The following is a 27,964-nucleotide window of genomic DNA, read 5'->3' on the forward strand; positions in this document are numbered from 1 at the left end:
AGAAAAATAAAGTTTTTTTTTTTTTTTTTTTTTTTTATACATTAAAGCATGTAAACTAGTTCTAGTACAAACACAAAATGCAAGTATAATTCTGAAAATGCTATATAATAGTTGCCCTTTAAAAGCTTCCCTCCTTGAATATAAACATATTTTTGCCCAATACTACACCAACTACTATGGTATTTCAAGACAAATACATAAGGACATTTGGGGCTATTCCTGAAGCTACCGTACAAATCTTTGTGTCACTGAGGCATCGAAACTAAAGATAAGAAAGGCTTTATCCTTTGCTGCTTTGGTGAAAACAATGAATAGTCCTTGGTTATTTTTACGGTTTCTAACAAAAATAGTTAGAAAATGCCAGAGCTTTCTGCTTATCAGGTCCAAACGCATATATGTGAGATGTGTGACACCCTCATAAACAGCTATAAAGTGTGATGGTGAAACATATAGTTACTGATTAATACGGTCCTGTCTAGGCAATGCCACAGTTCCCAACTGTGTTTCCTTGATTGTGACCCATTGCATGACCTGTGTAATTGGTCCACACAAATCACTAACCACAGGGGCAGAGGGGGGTTCCCATCCTCTCATATGAATGTGTGTGTGTTTGTGTAGTCACTGATCCAGTTCATAGATTACCTTCGTGCAGAGGTACACCCGGCTGCCATTGCCCTTCGACACCAAAAGGATACCCGGGAAATAATATCTTTCAGCAGTCTGTCAGCCAATTCCTCCGTGTTTAAGCTGTAGATCTGGTCAACAGGGGTTTCACACAGACTAATATCCATCCAGGCATTATGTTTGGCTATAAACTACTGGTTGGTTGTTTTAGATTGCAAGACATTTAAAATGTGTGACATTCCTTAGGCAGGCATAAAACCTGCAAGTTTGCCACTCTGTGGCACTGTTGTGTGCACTCCTGATAACATCATGTTGTCAGCTGTTACATTCAAAGTTTATTTAAAATAAAAAAAATTAAGTAAAAGTATTTTTGAAATAGCAAAATATGCTGAAAATGTGCAAATACTGAGCATTTTTTTCTACTATGGAATTTAATATTCTTTATCCAAGGCTGGCATTACACAAGGAAAGATGTCTAACATACCATGCATTTAACAAAATGCCCTTGACTCAGCCACTGGCCTTGATGCACGCTCATTTTGCAGTCCACATGATTGAGCATGTTACCTAATGGCACAAATGTAGAGGAGAGTAAAACCAGCTAAAATCGGTCTACCCACCTTTTAAGCTGACATAAATCTTTATGAGGTAAAATAATAGTATAAATTGTGGTGAGTGTAGTATGCAGCTAATGCAGGATGTAGGAAGATATGGCCTGTTAAAAGGTAAATTGATGCTTTTCTGAAAATCCAATTCATTTATGTTTAGGTTTGTGGTTGTGATGACCTGTGATTATCAATATGACTGCAGGTCATAGTTTATTTTCAATGCTGTTGTTTTTTCACCACATCACTGCCAAAGAGTCCCTACAGCAGGCAATCTTGAGTGTATGATGATATTATCCTCATGAGATGGGCGGGCCCACTGCTCATGAATATGGAGGCTCAGGCTCCGCAGACATTCCCTCCCTCTTGAACTTGTGTAGCCAGCTCCAGCCCAGGCCAGCAGTCAGTCAGTCAGTCAGTCAGTCAGCAGTGGGCTCGGCTGCCGCATGGCCACTGTGTAAACTTTCTTCAACAATAAGGGGAAACTGTCGGATAACGAAGAAGAGCAGACGCTCGGAGAGTTTGAGGAACATAATAGGAAGAGGTCTTCTATGAATCGGGAACCTGTGCTCCGCTGATCAAAGTGTTGTTTCCCACTCGTGCATGTTTTAACCAGAGGAGAGCTCTGGTGCCGTGTGTCGGCCAGACGACGACTAACAAACGAGTGGCAACAGCAGTCCGGAGGCATGATTTTGAGACGGGGCTCAGTCGTTGTTGCCTTTTTACTCTGCTTTCTGGCGAAGGTACGTGGATTATTTCGGGGGAAAACAGCGGGAAGGGTCACTCATTCAGCTGTTGGGATGTACTTTGATTGCATGTGTGTGTGTCGCCTTTATGTGCACGGCTATGCTAACATTACATGTAACCATGCCTCATGCAAAATTGTGTCCAGTTAGCCTGCTACAAGTGCAAATAATGTCAACGGCAGAAAAGCCCGTTTGGTATTACAATTATTATTATTTATTATATTTGTATATATAATGAGGTCAAAGTTTTCCCATTGCATTCACTATTCTGTCCTCAACAGGTGTCGGAGGGAACGGGACAATTCGAGTTGCAAATCTTATCGATGCACAATGTTAACGGAGAGTTGCTGAACGGCATGTGTTGTGATGGCACACGGAACACGGCGGATAGAAAATGCACACGGGACGAGTGCGATACGTTTTTCAGAGTTTGCCTGAAGGAATACCAGTCGAGAGTTTCTGCTGCAGGGCCCTGCAGCTTCGGATTGGGAGCTACGACTGTCCTCGGAGGGAATACCTTTTCTTTCAAGAGCTCTGTCAGGAATGACAAATCCAGGATAGTATTGCCCTTCAGTTTTGCCTGGCCGGTGAGTTGGAGACTTAAAAATATATATACTTTTCTATGTTCCCGGGGCGCTTCTTTCTCTCTTCTTCTGCCTCGAGAGAAAATGTTTGTTTACAGGGCAGTTATGTGCAATTACTGTCCGTCAGACATTCTCACTCCCTGACAAGTGGCTCTTTTGGTAGTTGGCTCTCTGTGAATTGTCCTTTTTAGAGGAAAGACCCCGTGGTCTCCTCATTATCTGCACCTATTAACCAAGGGCAGGTATTTTTCTTCTTTAGGCCTACACTGTCTGTTCTATCTAAATAGTATTAGGATGTTTATAAAACTGCTTTGCATGTTAGATCATCATCAAACCTCACTGTTCAGTATGCATTGGGAAATCTAAAAAGGTGAGTAAATTATGACCTACAGTTACAAACCACTAGAACTCCATCAATAACATTAAAAATCAAATATTTCAAGAGATCCATTTTAGTTTATTCTCTCCAACACGGGTTGATACTACTTTATAACAATGCATTATTGACATGTTCCTCGTAAATGTTTCCCTCCCTGTCTGACTTGATTCAACAAATGAAAAGTTGAGAGAAAAAGTTGGGTGAGCTGTATTCTCCCAGATTTCCTCCTCCTCTGCCTCCCCAGCAGCTGCTCATGTTGCACAGTTCACTAGGTCTAGAGTAAAATCCCACTTTCTGGTTTCCTCAAGTGTCAGCTCTTCTTCATAGAGTAAATAAATGTGCCTGACAGGCCTGTGGGAGAGTTGTAGCTCTGTGAGAGATATGATTGGCTATGCTGGAGCACATTTCGATGGAGTGAAAAAAGTAGGACTGTGCACACAGACTGACTGGCCCCACAGCTTGGCCCGCAAAATCCTCCACTGTGCCTGATGGGTGAAATGCACAGTCCGCTGGTATGTGTGTGTCCAATTACATCAAGGCTATTTTTACCTCAATCTTGATGGAAGTTCTTGTTGTAATGTCAAGCAGCGATGGGTTCAAACGGCCCGAATAAGTGAAAGAACTGGATGATTGTGTGTGATTTTTCTTTTTAAGTTGGACATTTTTATGTGCGTTACCTGTGGGGCAGAACAGGTCATTTAGATTTGTGTTTTCTCTATGATCTGATGGCCAGTAAAACAATGTTCTCAGCAGGGTAGCATGTAATTTAATATGTTCTGTACTTTTATTTGCTCTCCACTTAGACACTGGCGCCTCACACCTTTTTTTTAAAGACAAAGGTTTCTGTTTATGTTAACGCCATGGCAGCACTAACAGAGCCAGATTAGTTTCATCTTACTGGTTGAAAATTCTTCCTACTTTAAAACAACACTTGTTGACATTGAAATGAAACCTAGTGCCATTGAAGTTTTAGGGCTCTGCTTGCTTTACTCCATTTCTTTTCTGACATATTGATAAAATGTATACTAATGGCTGACATGTCCTAAACCTAATGAAGGACGTACTGTCATTAAGGGCCGGATATCTGTGGAAATACCAAAACTAGGGGGTTATATTGCCAGCGAAACTTGTAGAAAATGTTGTTTTGTGTAGTCAATGTATCAATTAAGAAATGTCATGTTTAGATACATCGATTTGATACAACTCTATAGTAGAAAACAGGAGTTTGGAGCAGCTATGTTGAGATTTTGGAAAGAACAGGGTCGCACGTTAGATTCTCTCATTCTTAACTTCAAGTGCTTTACTTCAGTGCACATTAACAATTGTCAGGTTAGGTATGATATTACTCTTTGTCCTTTTCATCAGTTGATTGGCTGTTGTGGACAGATGGCAGTGTGGTGCAATTGGGTTGTTGGGTACTCTGAGTTCATGAAGCTCCCCACCCCCCGCCCCCTTCATCCTCTCTTGTGAGCTGCATGAAGTTGGCCTCTTGTCCAGGCCAAGGGCTTTGTTTAAGTCACGCTCGGTTGGACCCCAGGCATTTCATCGCTTTAACCTTGCCACCCACAGTAACTGCTGCACTTAATGAGGCTACACACATGTGCTTAGATAGACCGACAGGTAGGGCGAGAGCCAGGAATCCATTTGAATGCCGTCGGCTGAAACATCTTTAACATTAGCACATCGTTGTTTTAGAGCCCTGTATAGATTCGCCAATGTCACTCGTGCTTTTATTCCACAGAGAAGTGAGGGCCCTCACAGTGTATCAAGCAGGGACAATGGTGTGCCCTCAGTGACTACAGTGAGGATTACAGAGCATAATAGAGGCAGTGCAGCTGTAATGCCAGTGCAGGGCAAGCAACAGGAAGCAGTTGTAGTAGACTCAGCAGTGATGAAGTTGGCTCTCAGGCAAACTGACCTAACCTCTGTGGCCACCTCAGCACATTTGCCCATGTTGCACCTATACAAGGAAAGAGAAGACCCTTTTTAATTGGATTCCTTTCATATCTTAGATTGAGCTTTTATAAGCATGTATCTTCTCACTTCCCAACTGGTTTCTTTCTTGAGTAATCTCAAGCCTGATTTGACCCGGCACCCCTAATTATGCTCAAATCCGATTTAATTATGCCCACATTTAATAGCATAATTTTGCTCCCTCTTTGACTTAACACAATGCTAGCGTGCTCTCTCAGACCTGAGACATGCAGGCATCGCTGTGATTGATTTTTTTGACAAGTCAGGGCAGTCTGAGAACTGAGATCAGGTAAGTCGCAGAACAATAGTCAGCTCAGCCTTGAGGGTAAGCTCTGCCAGCAGCTGTGGGGGTAATGACATGTTTGTTTTATATACTCTGCTCTGATGTGGCAGTTAAGTGAAAATTACTCAAGTGAAAGAGGGAAAAGAACATGTTCTTTCTTTTTTTCCCTCCCTACCTCACCCTGTCTTTGACTTTAGTAAGGACTTTTTCAGTGTACTTGCAGTGTTGTCAGTGTGACGTTACATAATGGCTTCGGAAGCTTCACTGCTTATCACAGTTGTTCCAAGCTGTATGGAAACGTGACATGCATAGAAAATGCATTTAATTTGCGATCACCTGTGCCCTGTTTTTGTATGCTTGAATGGTTAGTGACCCTTGCGAAAGACAATGACTGGCTGCTTGTTTAGTTAAATCCTTGATATATGACTTTCATTCCTGGTCCCGGGTTCATGTTTTGATCTTGTTTGCCTTGCATGTCTGCTGTTTTAGTTGGCAAATGGTGAGATTCTTCCGTCGGGGTGAGGTTTTATCCTGTCCCTGGGCTGATGTACCTCTGCAGGTTATTTAATAAGCTGTTGATTGTACAGTCTTTCCAACTCTTGTTGTGATGAAAATCTCTTGCGAAACAATGCATTCCTTCCTTCCCTCCCAGTCCACCAGTGCAGTCGGTGCCTATGAAGGTGATTATGAGAGTTGTCTTTTCATGACTGAGCCGCCTGGCTTTTTGGCAAACAGGGGTGTTACCTAGCATTCCCAATCATTGGTTGGATCTCAGTTTGATACAATTGAAGAGATTGACTCAGGGAAACTGATACAGAAGGTCAACATCCCTTTGACTGGACTGTTTACATTTCCTGTGTGCTGATTGTAGGCCTAGATCAGTCTAATCTGTTGTGCCTTGCCTTTATTTAGACCTTTGGCTTTTGCCTGTTATTCCATGAGACATACCTCTTTTAGTGTGTGTGTGTGTGTGTGTGTGTGTGTGTGTGTGTGTGTGTGTGTGTGTGTGTGTGTGTGTGTGTGTGTGTGTGTGTGTGTGTGTGTGTGTGTGTGTGTGTGTGTGTGTGTGTGTGTGTGTGTGTGTGTGTGTGTGTGTGTGTGTGTGTGTGTGTGTGTGTGTGTGTGTGTGTGTGTGTGTGTGTGTGTGTGTGTGTGTGTGTGTGTGCGCTGGAAAAATTCCCCTACTGAGAGGATTCAGTAGTTTTTTTTGGCAAGTCATTGTGATTCAAACTGGAATGATCTTTATCGCTAATGTTACTTGTCTGTTGGACAGTGTCTGCTTGGCCAGGAAAGATAAGAAGACATATGGCCACACTTATTGCACTTGGGTGTGTGTGTGTGTGTGTGTGTGTGTCTGTTTGTGTGCTCTGTAGTTCAAAGAGAAGCTGGGAGCCTGGGAAAAGTGAACCTGGCAGTGGCAGACGGTTCCAAGCTGATAACCGCCAGAGAGTTATGGAGTGTTAGTGAATGAGGAGTCAGGCAGTATCTCACTTTCTGGAAACAGTTATTTGGTCTGGAACTAAACATCCCAATAATGGCAAGGCTTGTACTTGTTAGATCAAGCCAGTATGACCTTATTGTTGGAGAATACAAAGCCTGTGGATCATCGGCTGTAGTTTATACCGAACATCAACTTTCAGACAGTAGGTGAACACTAAACATTGGTATCCAAGGCCACTGTGTTTTAAATTTTGGTTTAAGTGTTTATGGCGTGGGACGCCCTTTATCATGTTTATGTAATACGTGATCAGTCTGTGGTGATGATGATGCTACAATAGCTTCCATGTTGAGGCAAGTCCAACGCACTCAAGACATGGGTGTGTTGTCATGTTGTTGTAGACGTGCCTTTTAAAGGAATGAGTCAATAACCCATTAAACGTCATGTCTTTTTGACAACAGTTCCCCACAAAGTGATTTAATGAATTTCTTTGACACAGTGTGCAGTTTTGTTGTGTAGCAGGTGAAACAGGCTTGTTGAAGTTTTCACTTGGCATTGTTGCTCCTAATGTAACTGCCTGTAAACTGATAACGTGCTGTTTAAGAAATGCTCAGATTGTTTGAGGGGTCACTAAAAGGTCACAGCCGCAGGACTTTAATTTTGCAATGATGACTAATATTAAAGACTCATTACCGGTGTGTGTGTATATATAGCCTACATACTAGTGAATGTGTGTGTTCAGTGATGCTGCATTTTGAGTTCCTGTTTTTAGGATGAGCTCGCCACGCTCTGTGTCATATACGTGGGATATATTTTGTGTGGCTCTCTTAAACACATTTGCCCCAACCCAAAAATGTTTCAAAAGTCGCAGCTACTGGAAAGATGCATTCAAGTGCAGTTGTACAGGCTGCAAAAATGACTCCCCTAATGGGAAATTAACATTAAGGGGTTGGACACCTAAGGTGACCACCAAAGTCAGAGGACTCTTGTTCTTGGTGTTAATGTAACTGGCTGTAGGTTGGGTCATAGTAGTGGGTGAGTAGTCACATTACCACGGACTCACTTACTCGAGTTCTGTGTCAGCTGATTGCAGCCAATTGTGAGTCAGGATATACTGTGAAGACTGCATTTCAAATAATAGCTGCCCTGATTGCAGTGAAACACTGTCACAGGATGAGACAAATGTCTCCTGGAAAGATGGGAAGTTGAATGGCTGACAAAACAAGGTAAAGCCATGAGGAACGGTCCAGGAGTGAGTCATACCGCCTCTTTTTTTTTTTTTTCTTTCTGTGGAAAGTGAAAAGGGGGTTTCCTTTGAGCAAGGTTTATTTACCATGAAGTCATTGCAGCAACGAGGGCTATAGCGGCAATGCAGAATTTCTGAAATGCCTCCACGCAGTGCTGCTAGGGGCAAGCATGTGTGTGAATATAACAAGTAGGTGTTTTCTAGTGGATGCTCGAGCACTGTAAGTGGATTACACTTTCTCACAATCACATACTTTCTCTCTGACTCTGTCATGCGCGCTCGCAGACACATTGTTCGCTCCCTCATGACTGTGGCACAGGGCAGCGCAAATGTGTAAGCTGATATTGGTGTGAGCGCTACCGACCCTGAATCGGACAAAGCGTTTTTCGGGAGTGCTGAAATCAAGACAGGCCCTCCAGAGTGTAGCACTCTTTAAGTCTCTCTCTGCCTTTCTTCCTCACCTTCACATACACTTTTATTGTGTCTCCATTTTCTACCTTCCTTGACTTTGCCTATAAAGCAGTGTCCTTAAGCACTTCAGTCTTCATTAATTTACATCATTCATAGCAATCGCCGCTAGAGGTTTATAGATGAGCAAAACCTTTAAAATCACATATAAGCCTACATTGTAAAACAGAACTGACTGTGTGCTTTCTCAGAACATTGGAAGTCATCCACTGACTTCTCTCACTGCATTTTGTAAATATGTGGAAACCAGTTTCTAAAGAGTGAAGTTAGCGTATATAGACATATATTTTTGGCATTGCAGGGTGAAGTATCCTTTTCTACGTGCTATTTGTTTTATTTTGACTCACTCTAGTCATTAGTCCAGTGCAGCGCTGCTATATCTGGCTGGTTTTTGGTGCATCAGACACCCTCCTGCTGGGTGGGTGTCCAGCTAGACCAGACCACTGTCCATGTGTCTGTCATCCTAATCTTTGAGATGCAGAGAGCTCTGCACCACCGCAAGCTTATCCTCTCTTAATCAGATCAACAGGACCATTGTTATAAGTTAACTGTTAGCAGCTTCTGTCCCAGGCCCCATTGTAAGCTAACTCAATGATAAGCAGATGAAACTGGCAAGGCTGGTGAGGTCATGGGAAACCGGAAAGTTGTGGCTATTTTCTTTTTAGTTTGCATGGTTACTAGAAAAACAAAAAGCTGTCTGTGGTTCTCTGCACAGTAAGTTTTTTGTTTTATCATTGAATGGCAATGTTTATGGTTTCTTTTATGATACAGGGATTGCTTGACGATCCTGCTAACACTTGGCTATCTCTATCTTGTCTTCCTCAGAGGTCCTACACTTTGATAGTGGAAGCCATGGACTGGAGCAATGAAACCAGTGGTGAGTATTTGTCCTTGTCTGGCATCTCCATCTTGCCCCCCCCCCACCCCTCCCCACACCTTCCTTCATGGCACTGTCTGGGAGGAGTCATGTTGAAGGTCAGAAAAGGAAGTTTATTCTTCCTGAACCCCCTGCACTCTGGTGTGTGTGTGTGTGTGTGTGTGTGTGTGTGTGTGTGTGTGTGTGTGTGTGTGTGTGTGTGTGTGTGTGTGTGTGTGTGTGTGTGTGTGTGTGTGTGTGTGTGTGTGTGTGTGTGTGTGTGTGTGTGTGTGTGTGTGTGTGTGTGTGTGTGTGTGTGTGTGTGTGTGTGTGTGTGTGTGTGTGTGTGTGTGTGTGTGTGTTGACAGGTGCCTGTAAGGCGGGAGAGCAGGACAGGGAAGTGAGGGGGAAGAAGTGGGGACAGGGCAGACGGAGGGGGGAGTGCAGACAGAGAGAAGGAAGTGTGGTGAGGGGAGGAGTACAGAAGGGGCCACGCTGCCCCCCTATGAAAATGTTTTTATTTGGCCGATGACTGATGGCAGGTGCTGCCAGCCAGGGTCGGGGTCACACTGTCTCACTGTCACTGAGGCGTGAAACACAGAGTTCACTATTCGCCTAGCCCGGTGCTGCAACTAGCCCGCAGTCACAATGCGGGGGGCCAAGGCCCCTGAGCTATCCTGTCCCGTAGGTTAAAGTTACCTCTGGTAAAGGTGGGCTGCTGAGTTCGGAGTGGAAGACTTTTTAGTGTACTGCTCGAAAAGACTGTGGGTGTTCTTCCCATGAACGTGGGAAGTACGCGGTGATAACATGCTGGATCTAAATTCTGGTTGTCAGGGTTTGGTTTCTGCTGTTAACAATGCTGGGATTCCTGCTGGTTGGAGGTCAGATTGGCGACAGCGTGGTGATTCCAGGGGAGGGAGGGCCCTATCCAATGCTTGTTTATGCAGGTCCGTTCGAGGTCAACAAGGTTTCGGTCTTTTCTGCTGTATTTGCCGCTCCCAAGAGAGCTATTAGGGCATTGGTGTGAAAAGCCCCCTGAATGTACACAGTCAATGCTGGTTAAGCCCCGTTGAGCTCCACCAGGCTAGCTCACAGCTCTGATAGCTTCATATGTTTTGACTATCCTAACTGATGCTTAAATGCCAGCTGATTCCTAATCACAATTTAAAAGTGTTTAATATTAAACTTATGTACATTTCATGCACTTTAAGCATTTTTTTTTAAAATTCCTACTCCAGAGCACTGTTCAATTAGTGTATATCCAGGGTTTAAGAAAAGTATTTTTTCAGTTTTACAGCTTAAAATTTAGAATTTCTCAATAGAAAATGAATTTGATGCTGGAGCTTGACCTCTTGTCTGATTTATGTTTAGCTCTGAGCCAGGCAGCAGGTAGTAAGGATGTGCTACTCCTGACACTGCAGGTCAGCAGTTGGTAGAGAAATGCCACACAACTGAGCTCTGGATTCCAGACCACTGCGAAATGTTACCGGGAACTGTGATCACCCCCCCACCACCACCACCACCACCACCACCATACACACCGCAGCACAGTAAATAAATGACAGCAGGCCATCCCCCACTGCACTGCATTGCATTGCATCATACTACACAGAGGAGCGATTCACCCAGCGGTCAGCCACCTATGCTCGTGTGAGTGTGCACAGTAAATAATGGCGTTGACATTTTTCATTCTCTCCCAGGTGGAAGATTTAGATATCAAGTAGCGAGTGCTACATGTGCAGGTGAATGAGTGGTGCTAATACTAAGGGCTTGTATGTATGTGTACAGTGTAGTGTATGGAGACTGGGCTGAGCCTGTTTGCTCACTTTGAGTGAATTTGCTCTGCGTGTGAAGCTCATTACAGCCCTTGGCTCCCAGGTCAATCCTTGCCCGTTTGACAGAGCCGTGACCTCTTCCATGTTTGACGTTTCTGGGTCTAGGTCTGTGTGTTTTTTGGTGTTGCACAATCACAACATAGGCTGGACCTTTGCTTCCCATCTGAAGTACAGATAGATACTTGTAAGTGTGTAAAAAATAATTGCTGTTAGTTCAATAATTTATGCGAGAAATAAAATTGCTGATGGCACATTGGCAGGCTTCCCAGCAGTGACTGCGACATTGTGTCCTCACGCTGTAATTTATGGCGGCTGCGGTTCTGTCCTCGCCTGAGCAGATGCACAGGGCTGCATCTGAGACAGTAATATCCTCAAGCTGTAAACCTGAGAATCAGAAAAACCAACCAGGCAGAGTTGGAGAGGGAGCGTGAGAAAAAAAGCAGTTAAGAGTGCTCATTACAGGCAGCCTTTTCCTTTTTTTTCTGCATTTCCTCCTGTACTTTTCTTCCTCTTCAGTTGCTTTAATTACATATAATCTGCTATCTAAGAGATCTTCTGCAATTTGTGTTCAAATTTTTGGGGCATTTTTGGGTTCCCACTGTATGATCACGGAAAACATTGCAACTCCCAAATGTGTAATGTACTGTAGGATGCTGCATTCCACGATTCTCTCCCTGGCTCAAACATTTGATGAACACTGACATAGTTGAGGAAAGAAATGTCATTTTGTTATGTTGATTGTGTCAAAATGTTTTTCTTTTACATGCAGATTGGAAGTTGATAGAGAAAGCCTCTCATTCGGGCATGATCAACCCCAGCCCACATTGGCAGAAGCTGACTCACAACGGCCCCGTAGCCCAGTTTGAGTACCAGATCCGGGTCAGCTGTGATGAGCACTACTACGGCTTTGGCTGCAACAAGTTTTGTCGGCCCAGGGATGAGTTCTTCGGGCATTACACATGCGACTACAATGGAAACAAGACCTGTTTGGAAGGCTGGTCCGGACCTGACTGCAACACAGGTAAGCCCTGCTAAAAAGGCAGCATGTAGTGATGGGTGATGGAAACGCTGATCAAGACAGCAGCTCGAGACAGCCGGATTAGTATTTATGACTATGAATGAGTCTTCTCAAACTAGCAGCCAGGCTGTAATCTGTGATTCATGCTGATACACTGTCTTTTAAGTGGTTTGCATTGAATGGAAGGCTTTTTTCTTAACTCTTGCAGCCTTTTTTCTTTTCTTTTCTTGCTTTTCATTGCCTATATGGCCAGAAAATCAGCTTGGGCAGTAGTCACTTTTTTATTAAATATTTTACTGTGTTATATGGCAGGGCAAACTTGTTTTTTTTATCAACAGCAGCCTTTGTTCTTGCAGGCTGATATGTCATAGCGGGTAGTAATTATAATCATTTACTGCTATAATTAAAACATGCTAAAAAAAATTGGAGCTAGGTTTGAATCTAGTTACCAGGCAGTGATTGTTCTTCTTCCTCCTCTAGCAATATGTCGACAAGGCTGCAGCACTGAACATGGATCATGTAAGGAGCCAGGTGGATGCAAGTAAGTGACCGAGGCAGCTCTGTATGATTTATTAGTCTGTTATGAATGATTTTACTGCCTTTTTACTATTTAAATGTCAAACATGGTTTGTTCAAGTGTCTTTACTTATTATGGGGGCTGGGGCAGGAAGCCTGTGGTGTGGATCATTCCAATATGCAGGGATTGTGTCAAAGCACCGCTTCGGTCATGGCATGGCTCTTTCCCTGTACGTGCTCTGTTTTCTGGCCAAGAGACTATCAGTACCAGGGCTTTAACAGAGATGCAGGCTGAGCTGCTTGTAAATCTCTCGTGCAGCTTTGGACCGGAGCTGCCAGTCTGAGAAAAGGGAGAGGCTTAACTGCCAAGACTTCCATGTTGGAAATGTAGGCTATGCGTTTGCCTCGAACGAGGCAAGTGTTATCAGTCAAATCGTGTGTAACGTTCGGATGAGCCTTAAAGTGTATTGTTTGTGTAGCTAATGGCTTCCTAATGCTGTTTATGCACACAGCCAGAGGAAAAGCCAGGCGCAGATGGATATCAGAGCTGGGGCATTGTGTGCAGTAAGAGTTGTATCTCATCCTCATCCTGGAGGAGGCCCTGCACTGGCTGACTCTTCCCACAGCTCAAGGCATTGGTTGCTTTCTTAGTTGTCTGATTTGGCTATAGATCAAGCACAGTGACCATCAGGTTTGTTCATTTTCTGCCGCAGCTTTGTTGTTTTTCCCAAGCTTTCGACATCATCAGGTTTCTTGAAAGTGCTTGTGTGGCCACTGGCAGAACAACAGGTCGAATTGCTTTAGTCTTTGCACAGGTGTGGCCATATTTAAAGCTCTGGGTTTAACTCTGTTTATATGCACTCTGCCAACAAACTCTCCAAGCCAGCTCTACTACTGTTGTAGTTGGGGAGTAGTTTCCTGTTGTTGGGCTGTTGCAGAGTGTTAAACAACAACAGCAGTATATAGCAACATTGGCTGCTGTCTAGGGTAGCCTCCTTGTCACTACCTCGGTCAGTAGTAGATTTATGACACTCCATGGGATTTTCTTTTAGCCTTTTAGTTTTTAATAATCAGCAGCTTTCATTGTTACTAATGGAGTAGTCTCCCTTTGCCAGACCTTCCTCCACTGCGGTGCCGTGGAGGAGGGTCTGGCAGGTCCCCACAGCATTCCGGGATGGGAGAAAAACGTGCTCTGGGGAAAAGCCACGGTGCCGCTGCAAAATAGCCTCAGAAGGAACTTGTTTTGGTGGAACATGTGTACGTTTTAAAAGTTGTTTTAGTCATGCAACAGGAAACTCAGATTGGACAGATAGTCAGGCTAGCTGTATGGATTTACCCTGCAGAGATCTGAGAAAAGGTTACCCATAGTCCTCATAAATTGACCGGAGTTTAAAATGCCAACACAAAGGAAGCCCGAGGCAACGGATATCCGGCCTAAATGTGTGAAATCCGGCGGAATTTCCGTTGGCAACGGAGCAATCCCTGAAGTAGAATGTCAAGGATATAGACTAGTAATAGAGTAATACCAGTGCAACCGTTTGAAAAGCATTAACTGAACAGCCACAGCATACGGATTTGACTGTTTACTGTTTTAATGTTGAGGGTTAAAATCTTTATGTGCGTCAGCTGTGCTGCGCAATATAATGTCACATTCCCAAGTAATTTGGCTTTGTAATAACTGTAAATGATTTGAGATCCTGCTGAGGAACCCTGCTCTTCTTCTCATGGAGAGGATTAGCACACTTAAGAATAGCCTCTTTAATCACAGACAGAGGTTTACTTAACCACCGCGTTTATTTTTACAGTCCGTCCGTTCCTTGGGGCTAATCAGCTCGCTGCTCCCCCAGAGGGACACTATTTCCTGTCACTAGGCTCCACAGCAGCAACTGTATCACCACCTCGCCACCTTTTTTGAGGAGCGGACTTATCAGTCAGGCTGGATTTCAGTCTTAATTATAGAGCCCTGGAAGAAAAGGGCAGCATTATCGGAGTAATTATGGACCTGGACATTTCAGTGGTCAGCAAGCTGTGTTCCCCTCCTCGGCCTTGGGGCACAAGCCTGCCTCCTGACTCATGGGAACCAGGATGAGCAGCACTGTAACAGCCGAACACTCCTCTCTGCAAAGATGTCTCTGCTGCCAAGCCACAGGCAGAGTGTTGTTAAAGGGAGCGTCTGGCCGCATGCTAATGTTAGCTGTGCTACAGGTCCCATTGGAACTGTAATTTAGTGTTTTGTTTTTTTCTGTTTGGTAAAATGCTAAATAGTCCTCTGTTTCCCTGTCCGCGAGTATTGTTCAAAAGCTGTTGCATAAACACCCTGCTACTTAAGATTCATTTGTGGTTTTTTTAAGACGCAGCCCAGTGTTGAGGGCTAGAATACTGGCTCTTTGTTTTGTTTTATTTGTGCAGCTCCATGCTGTATACGCTAAGGTATAGTTCATTAAATTCAGATTATTGCTTGTGAAGGAATTTGGAATAAACGGTGTGTGTGTGTGTGTGTGTGTGTGTGTGTGTGTGTGTGTGTGTGTGTGTGTGTGTGTGTGTGTGTGTGTGTGTGTGTGTGTGTGTGTGTGTGTGTGTGTGTGTGTGTGTGTGTGTGTGTGTGTGTGTGTGTGTGTGTGTGTGTGTGTGTGTGTGTGTGTGTGTGTGTGTGGCTGTGTGTGTGTGTTTCGCAGGTGTCTGTATGGCTGGCAGGGCCAGTACTGTGACAAGTGCATCCCCCACCCTGGCTGTGTACATGGCACCTGTGGAGAGCCCTGGCAGTGCCTGTGCGACACCAACTGGGGCGGCCACCTTTGCGATAAAGGTTAATTCCCATCTCTAATTTCAGTTGCCGTAGGAGCGCCCTGTGTTGTGTCAAAACTAGCTAAAGCTGTATAAAACAATTCTTTTCCAGACCTGAACTACTGTGGTACTCACCAGCCATGCCTTAATGGAGGGACATGTATCAACACAGGGCCTGACAAGTACCAGTGTACCTGCGCTGAGGGCTACTCTGGTGCCAACTGTGAGAGAGGTGAGTGTCTGTAACCTTCTGCAAGATAATCTTTAGCTGTCTTTGTTATTGCTAGCAAGCTTTTAATGTGCACTCCACTGATAAAGTTTACTCGTCATGCGTACCAGTCAGCCTGTGAAAAGCAGTTTAATGTCTTCTGTAGCCTTGTTGGGAGCTTTCTAAAGTCTGAGAAAATAACCTTGGATTGAGCTCATAACTTAAATTTTTACCACTATGAACTGGGGTTGTGGTGTTAGAAAGGTGTGGGCAATAACCAGGTGTGGAAGTGTGGATCTAATAAAAGAAGCTATCATGTTGCATTGTGGGAAACGTGGGAAACGTAGGAACCTGTCTCTGTAGCGGTTGACTCATAAGAGGGACTAAAAGTCAGAATATCTTGTCCGCCGCCGCTTTGTTTTTGACCATTCTTCATTTAATCTCTCGCAAGTCCCCAACTTTATGAAAGTGCAAATCGCCTGACTGCCCCTTTTTTTTTTTAAGCTACTTACGTTTTTAGTGACTGAAGGAAGTCATATTGCTCTGGCTAAATCTTATTTTTTTTACATTTTTCGGCAAACAAAATAGAGGCTTCAAGATTCCCTAGAACTTTTTTTGTACGAGTTTTCTTTTAGTTTATAAGACAATTTACACTTGGAACCTAAAATCCAAATATAAAACGTAATCTCATGGGGTCTCATGCTTGCAGTTATAATAAGTGGGTAGGTTCTTGTCTTTCTGAGCTTACAGACAAAAGGTCAAAGGTGCCTTGAGTTTGTAATCAGAGGAGGTGGTAACTCGGCAATAATCTTGTTTCCACTTCAGCGTGAGTGGCCCCCAAGTCAGGTAATCCACCAGTTTGATCTTCAGGGGCTGGTCATCCCTCTGCTCCTCAGGCACTCGAGACAGATGGGTGTGGTGCTAAGGTTCAGCTGCTGCGAACACTTACCATGGAGATGATGGTTTTTTCCTCATTAAATCTGAGCCTTGCGGGGTGCTGACAGCTTAACTGCAGAGATGTCAGGAAACCGTGCCCTTCGTAACAGGAGGTCCGCCGACCAGGGGATACGTCAGGCTATTGTAACACGGAGGCCCCAGGGTGCAGCGCTTCATCCTCTTCCTCCCTTCTCCCCACTGCATACCTAGAGCCGTCCACTGATCACCTCCAACCACCTAGTTATTCCCGGAGTGAATCATTCATTTGGGACCCACTCATCCTTAACTCGTCCATAAAGGAGAAACTCCAGGGCAGAGCTCCCCCCCCCCCCCTGCCGTTCGCCCTCCCGCCAGTCTCTCATCTTGTGCCGCCTCACAGAAGAAGAATGGCGGGGAGTCAGAGGGAAGTCACGGTGCGTTGGTCAGGTCAACTTAGCATGAAAGATGATTTCCTGGTGGTGTGGTCTGCCGGGCGGGTAATGAGAGTGAGATGGGGGGATTTTGAGCGGGCTTTTGGGACATGGGAGGGGGAATGGAGTAGGTGAGGGAAGTCGACCCCTGGGTATGTTCTGCTGACAGGTCCCGGGCAGGTGTGTGTGTGTGTGTGTGTGTGTGTGTGTGTGTGTGTGTGTGTGTGTGTGTGTGTGTGTGTGTGTGTGTGTGTGTGTGTGTGTGTGTGTGTGTGTGTGTGTGTGTGTGTGTGTGTGTGTGTGTGTGTGTGTGTGTGTGTGTGTGTGTGTGTGTGTGTGTGTGTGTGTGTGTGTGTGTGTGTGTGTGTGTGTGTGTGTGTGTGTGTGTGTGTGTGTGTGTGTGTGTGTTTTATTCTTAGAGTCGGAAGCTGAAATGCATTTTTGCATCTGATTTGTTTTTCTTGTGAATAATAGCTCAAATGTAGATGACATGATGTCACAGTAAAATCTTCTCATGTCAGCTACAATAGCAGAAAATCAATATAGTGATATAGACTGAGATCGGCCAAAAAGGGTAAAATCACAAAATAAGTGTCATAAATTGAAAAAGGGAAATCCAAGAGTAGATTTTTCCTTTTTGAAAGTGACTCACACGGTGTGTGACATGTTTGCAAAAACATTCTTTCTCTTTCTAGCGGAACATGCCTGTCTGTCCAATCCATGCTCTAATGGAGGGAGCTGTTCAGAAACCAGTCAAGGCTACGAATGTCAGTGTGCGCCAGGCTGGAGCGGCCCCTCCTGCACTATCAGTGAGATTGCACTCCACCTTTACCCATTAAATGTCAGTACTCCTCACAGAAAAGATCATGTTGAATAACCAGAGTTGACTTCTTCTGCTTAGATGTTGACGACTGCGCTCCAAACCCCTGCAATCACGGTGGAACCTGCCAGGATATGGTCAACGGTTTCAAGTGTCACTGTCCTTCACAGTGGACGGGGAAGACATGTCTGATAGGTGAGCCACACAGCCTCTTTTCCTCTTTCCACCACGTCACGCCTGTCAACTGCACATGCAAATGCCTCTAATCCCTTCTCTCCCTCTCTAGATGCCAACGAATGCGAGAGCAAGCCTTGTGTCAATGCCAACTCATGCCGCAACCTGATTGGTGGATACTTCTGCGAGTGCATCCCTGGTTGGATGGGGCAGAACTGCGACATTAGTGAGTTGAAGGCTGTCAGCTGCAGCTGTGGAGCGGGACACCTGTCCAGCTCCTGCCTCCTTTTTTTTTTCTTTCTTTCTTTCTCTTCATTCAGTACAGGCTGAATAAAAGCTGTAATATGAAGGCGTAAAGCAAACAGTTGGACAAGTGCAGCCTTTTTCCTGAAGTGTAAATTAATCTGCCATATCATTATTAGCCCTGTGTGTGGCCAAGGCTGTGGGGACAATCCCAGGACTAGTTTCACTTGGCAGCAGACAGGATTGCTCAATACTCGTGTGTTTCACTGATTCTGTAGCCACGTAATCCAGCTCTCTCTAGCTCTGACAACGATTTTTAAAGGCCCCTAGCATGGGGAACCTAAAGCACAGGCTTGTTTTCAAAGACCGACTATTCAGTCAAGCTGTTAAGATTTAATCCACATTTGTTTTCCCGTGCAGATATAAACGACTGCAAGGACCAGTGCCAGAATGGGGGAACTTGCAAGGTACGTGTCGGGTCAAAAACCGCCTCGCTTTATCTGGCTTCGCTGCTCTGTTTGCCAGCTTGTTTGTTTGTTTTATCGTGTCTTTTTGTCGAAGACCGAGACATTTACAGTGGTTGTATAAATAGCTGCTGTAAACTGTTCTCTCCAAACCGACAGTGGAATTGTTGTGGAATTCCTCTCTGAAATCAAATCTGAGGGGAGTGGGTTCAGAGGGGTTTCAAAGGGAGGGACACACAAGTTCCTTGACCACACTAGATAGAATTACCATAAACATTATTGTGTTGAGCCCGTGCCAGGAAAATGTGTTGTAATAATTGCGGAGCTGTGATAATGTCCCTCCAAAGTTGGCATGGCCCACTTTCTCTCAGCCTCGCTCTTCGCTCTGTTCCCTGGTTTGACAGTTATTGTTTGGACCCCACCCTTTCAAAGCAGTTAATCAAAGTTTTGGCTGCATGAGGTTAACCCTGGTTTCTGTCTGTCTCTCTCTTTCTCTCAGGACTTGGTAAATGGCTATCGTTGCGTGTGTCCCCCTGGCTTTGCCGGCGAGCACTGTGAGAGAGACCTCGACGAGTGTGCGAGCGCACCGTGCCTGAACGGCGGCCGCTGTCAGGACGAAGTTAATGGCTTCCAGTGCCTGTGTCTGGCTGGTTTTTCAGGAAATCTCTGCCAGGTGAGACACAATTCCCACCACTATCATGAACAAAATGTAAGCACAAATGCATGCATCCCCTCTGCTATAATTTAGCATCTTAAGCCTTGCCCCCAACAGCCCCCTCTTCCAGCATTGCTGTATCTTTGGTTTCGTTGTAAAGTTTTCCTGCCCCACCCTCCTTAAATGGCTGTTGTTCCACAGTCTTCCTTTTTAAAAGGGAGTGCTTTGTTGAAGCTGCTCCTGGCTACAGCGGGATACATTCCTCAGTGCTGAAGCCCAGACTCGGAGGACGGCTCCTATGTCTCTGCCTTGTTTTTCCCCTTTCCTCCAAGTGCTGTGCGTGTGTTGTTTCCTGGCACAGCCTGTAGGGAGGATGCTGTGGGTTTTGCTCTGTTCAGTGTAGCAGAAACCATGTCGGCTATCAGGTTCACCACTCTCTATTCAATACCTTTCTGCCCTAGCTGGATATCGATTACTGCTCCCCCAACCCGTGTCAGAATGGAGCGCCTTGCTTCAACCTGGCCACAGACTACTACTGCGCTTGCTCAGAGGACTACGAGGGCAAAAACTGCTCTCACCTCAAAGACCACTGTCGCACCACCATGTGTAAAGGTACGTCTCCTCCTGCCTGCAACAGCCACAAGCTTTTCACTCTTTGTCTTTTTCCAGAACATTGCTGTAAGGTGATATGCATAGCGTGCTGTAGTAAAATGCTGAATAAGAACAGGTCTTTGCCATTTGCCTGAATACTTTGCCCACATTTTCCCATGAGGGCAATACCTATATTTTAGTTTTTGTGTGCTGAAGTTTCCTGGCCAAGGTGAGCAGGATTTTTTTTATTTTTTTTGAGTGTAGCTCCCTTGATGAACGCCCCCCCTCCATCTCCTCAGCAAAGCTTTTCCAATGATTCTCCCCTCCTCTGAGTTCCCTGAAAATCTGGCAAAAGGCTGATAGCACTGTGTGTGTTCTTGGTAATGACTTGGTGGGCTACCTCTTCTTTTCCCCCCTCGACGACTGTGCACATTTTTCTGTGTGTGTAATTAAGTGAGTGGACCAACCACGGAGTCAGATAACCGACGGTGAGATTCTCTCTGCTCTTGGCAAGAATTAAGTGATTACAGGGGAGAAAATTCACCCTGTTCTCCTAACCTGATCAGACAGGGGGAAAGGAAGGGATTTTAGTGCAGAGTGAAAAAGATCACTCTGAATTGCTTATGAAAGCATAACAGCTTATCGCTGCTTCCATCATTCATTCTTTTTCACATTCTTACACTGATATGGTTTTTCTCAGGGGATGGGGATTTTTATCATCAGTAGAGGCCTGTACATTGTATAGATCTTTCTTAATCTCTTCCTTTCTGCTGCTCACTCTTTATCTCTTTGTCACTTTTTGGCTCTCCCACTCATTTTTTAGAACGGAGTAGCAAGCGGTTGTTCTTATTTGAATATCAGCAGTAAACTAAATTCCCATTTTTCCTTATCACTTAGAAGACACAAACCCCATTTTATTATTTGGAATGAATGTTCGTTTAAACCAAGGTTTGTCAGTTGGTTCACTGTCTAACTGTCTCTCCTCTCCACAGTGATTGACAGCTGCACAGTTTCCGTGGCGTCCAACAGCACGCCGGGAGGGGAGCGCTACATTTCGTCAAATGTGTGTGGACCTCACGGCCGCTGCCGGAGCCAGGCCGGGGGCCAGTTCAGCTGCGAGTGCCAGGAGGGCTTCAGAGGCACCTACTGCCACGAGAGTAAGACCAGACTCCACACACGCAATACAGAATACAAGGCACAACTGATCATGATATATTGGATATGCCACTCTCAAACTCACATTTTTCTTTTCTCTCACTTAAAAACAAAACAAAAAACAATCAGATATCAACGACTGCGAGAGTAACCCATGCCGCAACGGAGGCACCTGCATCGACAAAGTCAGCGTGTACCAGTGCATCTGCGGCGACGGTTGGGAGGGCGACCACTGCGAGATCAGTGAGTAGGACTGTTCAAACCCACACCTCCCTCATGGGACTGTTTTAATCCATGTTTCAACATACAAAGTGTGATGATGTGTTTGATATGCTGCCCATGAATCACACTCTATCCGATTTCTCCACCAGACATCGATGACTGCAGCACCAACCCCTGTCATAATGGAGGGACATGTCGAGACCTGGTGACTGATTTCTTCTGTGAATGCAAGAATGGCTGGAAGGGAAAAACGTGCCACTCCCGTAAGAGACCTTTTTTTTTCCACACCCATGTAGTCTGTCTGTGCAGGCTCATGGTATGTGCTTATGTCTTTTATAGAACAACACGTGTGTGTGTGTGTGTGTGTGTGTGTGTGTGTGTGTGTGTGTGTGTGTGTGTGTGTGTGTTGTGTGTGTGTGTGTGTGTGTGTGTGTGTGTGTGTGTGTGTGTGTGTGTGTGTGTGTGTGTGTTGTTGTGTGTGTGTGTGTGTGTGTGTGTGTGTGTGTGTGTGTGTGTGTGTGTGTGTGTGTAAACCCTAACGTTTGAAATGCTCTCTCCAGGGGAAAGTCAATGCGATGAAGCCACATGTAACAACGGAGGCACCTGCCACGACGAGGGCGACACGTTCCAATGCAAGTGTTCCCCAGGGTGGGAGGGTACGACGTGTAACATAGGTGAGTCACACAGTCACTGTGGTTTGGTTCAATGTTATATATTTACACACACACACACACACACACACACACACACACACACACACACACACACACACACACACAGAAGATTGCTTTGTGGGAGAGCTCCATCTTGTTTCAGATATTAATCAGATCTGTCAGATCAGCGAGGTCCATAAACAGTTTTTATCCCTTCACTCTGTCAGCGCTCCCTCTCCTCCCATCTCCCTGCTTGCCCATTTCTCCCTCTCCCCTGAGTGCTGACAGATATCCGCTTAAAATCCCTGATTGCACTGACAATACACTTCAAAGTCATGGAATGCAGATTCCCTCAGAGAAAACGGAAACCCGACAGAAAAAAAAGCCAAACCAACAGCAGTCCCCTGTGACAGTTTTTAAAGTTTATAAGCACTGATTTTACTGGTAATCCTCTTTAAAGTTGGGCGGAAAAACTGACTGACAAAACACTTTTTTTTCTTCTTCTTCTTTCTCTCTCTTTCAGCCAAAAACTCAAGTTGTCTTCCAAACCCGTGTGAGAATGGAGGTACCTGCGTGGTGACTGGGGAGTCGTTTACCTGCGTCTGCAAGGAAGGCTGGGAGGGTCCCACGTGCACCCAGAGTAAGTGCTCGTTAAATTGTGGCTGGGATAAGGGGGGACAGCTATTGCTATTAAATGATGATACACCTCCTGCTACCTAGTGCAGAGGTAAAGTCTTGCATCTAATTAAAACCAACTCCCCCATCCCCTCTTGATCTGTACATTTTTTATATATAGATTTGATCTCTTTCCTCTCTACCCCGGCTGCTGCCAGCCCTGAGAGGAGAAAGAGGAGGAGGGAGAAAGGGGCTCAGGAAAGTGGAGACAGATGTTTCTCCCCCCCCCCCCCTCCTCCTTCTTCTCGTCCAACACACACCCATCTTTCCCCTCTCATCGTTCTATTCCTGTCCAAACAGTGACATGTCGGCTCGTTCTACAGCCTTGCTCCATTTCCCTGGGATCCCTGCCATTGTATGCATGTACCCCAAAACATAAATTTTCTCATCTTTTGGGGGGGGGGAGAAACGGTCGGGGTGGGAGTCTGGGCGTGGAGGTGTTGGCTGTGGTGGTCGGGGGGGAAAACTGGAACTCATTTTTGAGGGCGAGAGTCCACTCGATTGTTTGCTCTGTGTTGTTAACAAGGCAGAGTTATCAGGCGGTGCCCGACCCAACACACCTTTGCAAACGCAAGCTCAGACGTGCTCTTGGCTGTCATGTGCACTAAACACTCGTACATTAGAGAGAAAAAAAATACAACGCTCACTACTGTTTGTCTCTCTCTCCCTCCCTTCCTCTATTATTTTTTTTTTTTTTGTCTTTCAGATACCAACGACTGCAGTCCCCACCCATGGTAGGTGGAAGCCAAACATTTCCTGTAGATTTAGAGAGATGTAAACAGGGTGCTCCTCCTGTATCGTAGTTTCTCACCTGCAGGCATTCTCTCTCACCGTCTCAATGCTGAGAACCAGGCATACTCCCTTCACTGTCATTCCTGGGATGCAATCAGCTAAATCTTTTGTGAATTCCCAGACACGACTCTTATTTAACCACATACCACTGGAGCTCACTCCCATATGCATTTACACTAAAAAAGAACAAGTCTGATTGCCATAATTACCTTTTGAGAAATGACTATAGCTGAATATTAAAACTTGAATAGATGTCAGTGTGTCAAACAAGCCTGATATACAAACTGAAGTCTCACCCTTTTTTTTTTCCCCTTGCAGCTACAACAGCGGAACCTGCGTTGACGGGGATAACTGGTACCGCTGCGAGTGCGCCCCAGGCTTCGCTGGTCCAGACTGTCGGATCAGTGAGTAGTAACCCTGCCTCCCACTCCTCCCTGATCCCTGTTTGAGCCATAAGTTAGAGCAGGTCCCGGGTTGCGGGACCATCGCACTCGCTGCAAATGAAGGGTCTAGCCGGCCAATTATCTGTGCATTGGGCTGCAGGCCAGGCCGAGCCATTTCAGTGTCACTCCGCCGGGCCCTGCTGCTGTCCCCGGGGGAAAACCGGCTTAGCAGGCCAACAGCTAATCAGCCATGCTCTCTGACACTGATTACACAGATTGTTTTCCCTCTTAAAGGCTTTCAGATGGCCACATTCTTTCCCATTGCAAACCCTTTGTTCTGCTAAGTCCAGCCTTTAGCTCCTGCATACCTGCTAATGATGCTGCCTTTAATAAAGCTGCATGGGGCAAAAAAAAGAAACCGTCCAGGAATGATTTAAAGCATGTTTTTTTATTAACTGGTGTGCATGTGTATGTACTGTTCAAATGGCACATGACCTCCAGTGAATTTAGCCTAGGAATTAGATTTGTGTGGCCGACTGCTTAACCCAATGTTTGTGTGCTGTCTGGCTGTGCTCTTTATTCCCAAAATGGAGCCATTTCTTACCTCTCGCTCTTCTCCTCTGTGACAGATATTAATGAGTGCCAGTCCTCTCCATGTGCCTTTGGATCCATCTGTGTGGATGAGATCAACGGATATCGTTGCGTGTGTCCACCAGACAGGACTGGACCCCACTGTCAAGAAGGTAGAAGTCTTCACGAGATTATAAAGGACAAATCCACATAACAAACGCACCTTTCTCTGACCTAATGCTGTAATTTTATTTAACACAGTGACAAGAAGACCTTGCTCGGTCAATGGACACGTCACCCCTGATGGACTCAAATGGGATGAAGACTGCAACACTTGCCACTGTTCTAATGGGAAAGTTGTGTGCACAAAGGTATGTCCAAACATACTCTGCCTATACACGAAATGTGGAAGTAAGAAATGTATTTATGATGGCTCTGGACAGCTTTTAAGCACAATTATATAGTTTGACGGAAGAAGGGCTGTGGAGAATAATGGTGCGTTGGATTAGTTATATTCTCAAAGGTTGCGTGGGCAGTTGTAGCTCACTCCACGGTATTCAGAGATCTCAGGTAGGGCCATGTCGGGCCACAACAACACTCTGTGTCACAGGGTGGAGTTTGGATTGGGAGTGTCAAATTCTATACAGAGATGATGCAGTTTGTTTTGAGAAAAAAAAAAAACACATAATGGCACTGTTAGAAATGGGTGTCAGATGCCAGCCAAAGTCACACTGAGTGAAGATTGGGTGATATACAGTAGTGGCCTGAAGTAGTGCTATCATTATCCTGCTCGTCTAACCACCAGATGAACAATGGCGCCTCACTGATACTGCTCCCTTCGGGAAGCGAATGCATCGCGGGGTGGAAATGATCTAGGGCTGTAAGGTACAGGCTGCCATGTTGGACATAGTCGGATATGGGAACACAATTTCTACGTGGGTTTTACCGTACTTTTGCTGACAGTAGCTCATGTGTTTCAAAAACTGGTGCCATTGATTATGTTTGTTTTTTTTCTATTCCGTTTACAGTCCAGTGTAGGGCTGGGTATTGTATCTCTGGTGTTCAGTAGTTTTTGAGATATTACAGTCAGGACCAATGTGGTGAGCTGACAAACCTTCATGAGCCCTAGTCCTCTTTATACTTGTTTATAAAAAATAAAAAAGGTCTGTGACATCATCTAACATCGTTTCCCCTGTCACGTTTTTCTCTCCAGATGTGGTGTGGCCCTACATCATGCCACCTGGGTGCCAAAGGTCGAGGCGGGTGTCCCTCAGGCCAGAGCTGCATCCCCATCAGGGAGGGCCACTGCTTTGTGAAGCCCTGCCTCGGGCTCGGAGAGTGCTGGCGCTCCAACCCTCCCCCGCGTCCCACCAAATGCCACCCCAGCTCCAGTTACCAGGACAACAGCTGCGCCAACATCACCTTCACCTTCAACAAGGAGACCATGCCTCCAGTGAGTTACCTAGACACCAGAGAGGGAGAGATTGAATTTAAAGGGTTTTGGGGTCATTTTTCATGCCTCCTCACACCCCCCCACCACCACCACCACCACTCTTAAATGAATGGGAGCAGCAAAGTGTGAAAGATCAGGTTTTCAGAAGTGCTCAACCATCTCTCCCGGGCAAAAGGACTTTTAGTCTAAGACTCCTAAACAATTCAGTCATGTATTCAAATGTGTTCCAGGAAGAAAGAATGTGGGGATATTTTCTCAGCTCTCTCCCTGTTTTCTGTTGACTCTATCCAAGTTTTGGTGTTCCTGAGAATCAGGCATTCCACGACTCCATGCCAGTCCCCTCTTAACCCGACCACACTGCAGGATTCATTTCAGGATCATATGGATTTGAGCTAAACAGGACCACTGGCGACTCTGTCACCACATAGGATCATCCCTCGCCAGTTGCCTAACAAGCATGACAGCAGATAGTGACAAGCATATGAGCCTGCGGTCTTTAATCTAAATGAGGTGGATCCCAACCAGATAGCATGTTGAACTTACTGCCAAAATGCAGGCCTGGAGGCCTAGAGCTTCCTTTTTCTTCTTAATTGGCATCTATTTTTTTTTTTTTCATGTGCATTAACATTCGCTTCTTTTTTTCTTTGTGTCCAGAGCTTGACTGTGGAGGATGTGTGTAAGCAGCTGAGGCGCTTGTACGTAGTGAAGAATTTCTCCTTGGAGCATTCTGTGTCCATAACCTGTGACCCCTCATTCTCAGCCAGCAACGAAATCCACGTCTGCATCGTAAGTACCTCCTCCCACTCCGCCATATGTTTGTCTCTATTAATGCACACTCAAAAAAAAATCCTCCTTGATTTATAGCCTGCAGTGTGCATTCTTAGCAGCATTAAGACATGCTGTAATGGGATATGTGGTGAATTGAGGCTTGGTTGTTTTGTGTCAACAGTAAACGGCATGTAAACACGATTTAAAGGCAGACGAGATGGAACTTAAACTTAAACCAACAGATTTCAAACCTCAATTTTTGTCTTCTTTACTTCTAGTCCACGGAGGACCATCGTTTGGACCGGAGCCCCATTAAAGAGATCACAGACCGGATAATCGACCTGGTTAGCAAACGCAACGGGAACAACACCATAATCACCGCCATCGCAGAAGTGCGCGTGCCAAGCCCCAGCAAAACTGGTATGAACCGCCTCCAAACTCTTGTTGTTGCCTGTGCTTTTTCCCAGACTTGCACACACAGTGGGTGGGAGGATTTGGCATTTTTTATTTTTTTTTAAGAAGATCAGATTAGATCGAGCCAAGCCCTGAATATGACAGCAACGCCAAGCACTAAAGAAAAACGTGCGTGTGTGAAAAAAATTGCTCGCGACAAAAACAGGCTATATCGCACCCATGCACAATGGTTTCGTGGCTTAGATAACCTGCTAGTCAGGTCGATGCCAGTGCGTGCTGGGCTCGTGCGTTTCGTATGCCATTATTCAAGTGGATGACTCGGCAATTAAACAAAAAACCATTTATCTTTGGTGATATCCCAAACAGGATGGACTACATTGTATAGCAGACAGCTGCGTTGCTGTGCAACCAAGACTTATGCCTTCACACCCCGGTGGTGGGTGAGACGGGGAGCTTTGGCATGTGTAGTTAGCAAACTGTCGTGTCAGTGGTGACCCCACAGTATTTTCAGATATTCCCCGTGTTAATTTAAGTTTTGACAAGCTGGCTTACACTGGCAGTGACAGTTGCTTTGTTTGGCTGGAAACACAAGGCACTGATATACATTTCACTGTAGAACTAGTTGCAAAAGTGTCCTCTGCATTTCATTTCCCTTTTTTTGTTTTTTAATTTAGCGGACACATCGAAGGGGCTCCTGGTGTAATTGTTGTACAATGACTAAAACTACTCGACGTGTTCAACGCTAGAGCTAATTATTTTTAGTATTTGTTTGAATTCTTTCTAGTTCTGTTTAGAGAAAGTGCCTTTTCAGCTTTAGATTTAAGCAACTGTCAAATGAGAAAAAAAAGATCAACTTTATTATTTATTTTTATTTTTTCGGGTGGGTGGGGATAGGGAGGGAAGGGTTCAATGTCAGCAGTTGCTGCCAATATGAAGAATTTATGTCAATTTAGAACATGTAGATATGTAAATTTTTTTTTTATTAATCATTGTGTATATTTGATTTATTAACTTAATAATCA

General features: G+C 45.1%; 1 protein-coding gene across 1 annotated transcript; it reads left to right on the forward strand.

Annotated features, from left to right (window-relative positions):
• Window positions 1-1,617: 1,617 nt before the first annotated feature.
• On the forward strand, window positions 1,618-27,099 carry jag1b (jagged canonical Notch ligand 1b). Its single transcript, XM_039784018.1, has 25 exons — window positions 1,618-1,972; window positions 2,257-2,562; window positions 9,173-9,224; window positions 11,808-12,059; window positions 12,537-12,597; window positions 15,248-15,378; window positions 15,469-15,588; window positions 17,606-17,719; window positions 17,812-17,925; window positions 18,017-18,130; window positions 18,568-18,614; window positions 19,111-19,284; window positions 19,728-19,878; window positions 20,850-21,014; window positions 21,142-21,255; window positions 21,384-21,497; window positions 21,795-21,908; window positions 22,411-22,527; window positions 23,269-23,296; window positions 23,673-23,758; window positions 24,367-24,480; window positions 24,569-24,678; window positions 25,521-25,760; window positions 26,415-26,546; window positions 26,807-27,099. The coding sequence occupies exons 1-25, from the start codon at window positions 1,916-1,918 to the stop codon at window positions 27,044-27,046; spliced, it is 3,267 nt and encodes a 1,088-aa protein (XP_039639952.1). The 5' UTR covers window positions 1,618-1,915; the 3' UTR covers window positions 27,047-27,099.
• The last annotated feature ends 865 nt before the right edge of the window (window positions 27,100-27,964 follow it).

Source organism: Perca fluviatilis, chromosome 19, assembly GCF_010015445.1.
Source record: "Perca fluviatilis chromosome 19, GENO_Pfluv_1.0, whole genome shotgun sequence".
NCBI lineage: Eukaryota > Metazoa > Chordata > Actinopteri > Perciformes > Percidae > Perca > Perca fluviatilis.

Excerpts from the sequence above, each read along its gene's own strand:
- jag1b (XM_039784018.1), top strand. The coding sequence starts at position 1,916 with ATGATTTTGAGACGGGGCTCAGTCGTTGTTGCCTTTTTACTCTGCTTT. Across the intron at positions 2,563-9,172 it reads CCTTCAGTTTTGCCTGGCCG|AGGTCCTACACTTTGATAGT; the intron begins GTGAGTTGGAGA and ends TGTCTTCCTCAG. Across the intron at positions 18,131-18,567 it reads GGGGCAGAACTGCGACATTA|ATATAAACGACTGCAAGGAC; the intron begins GTGAGTTGAAGG and ends TTTCCCGTGCAG.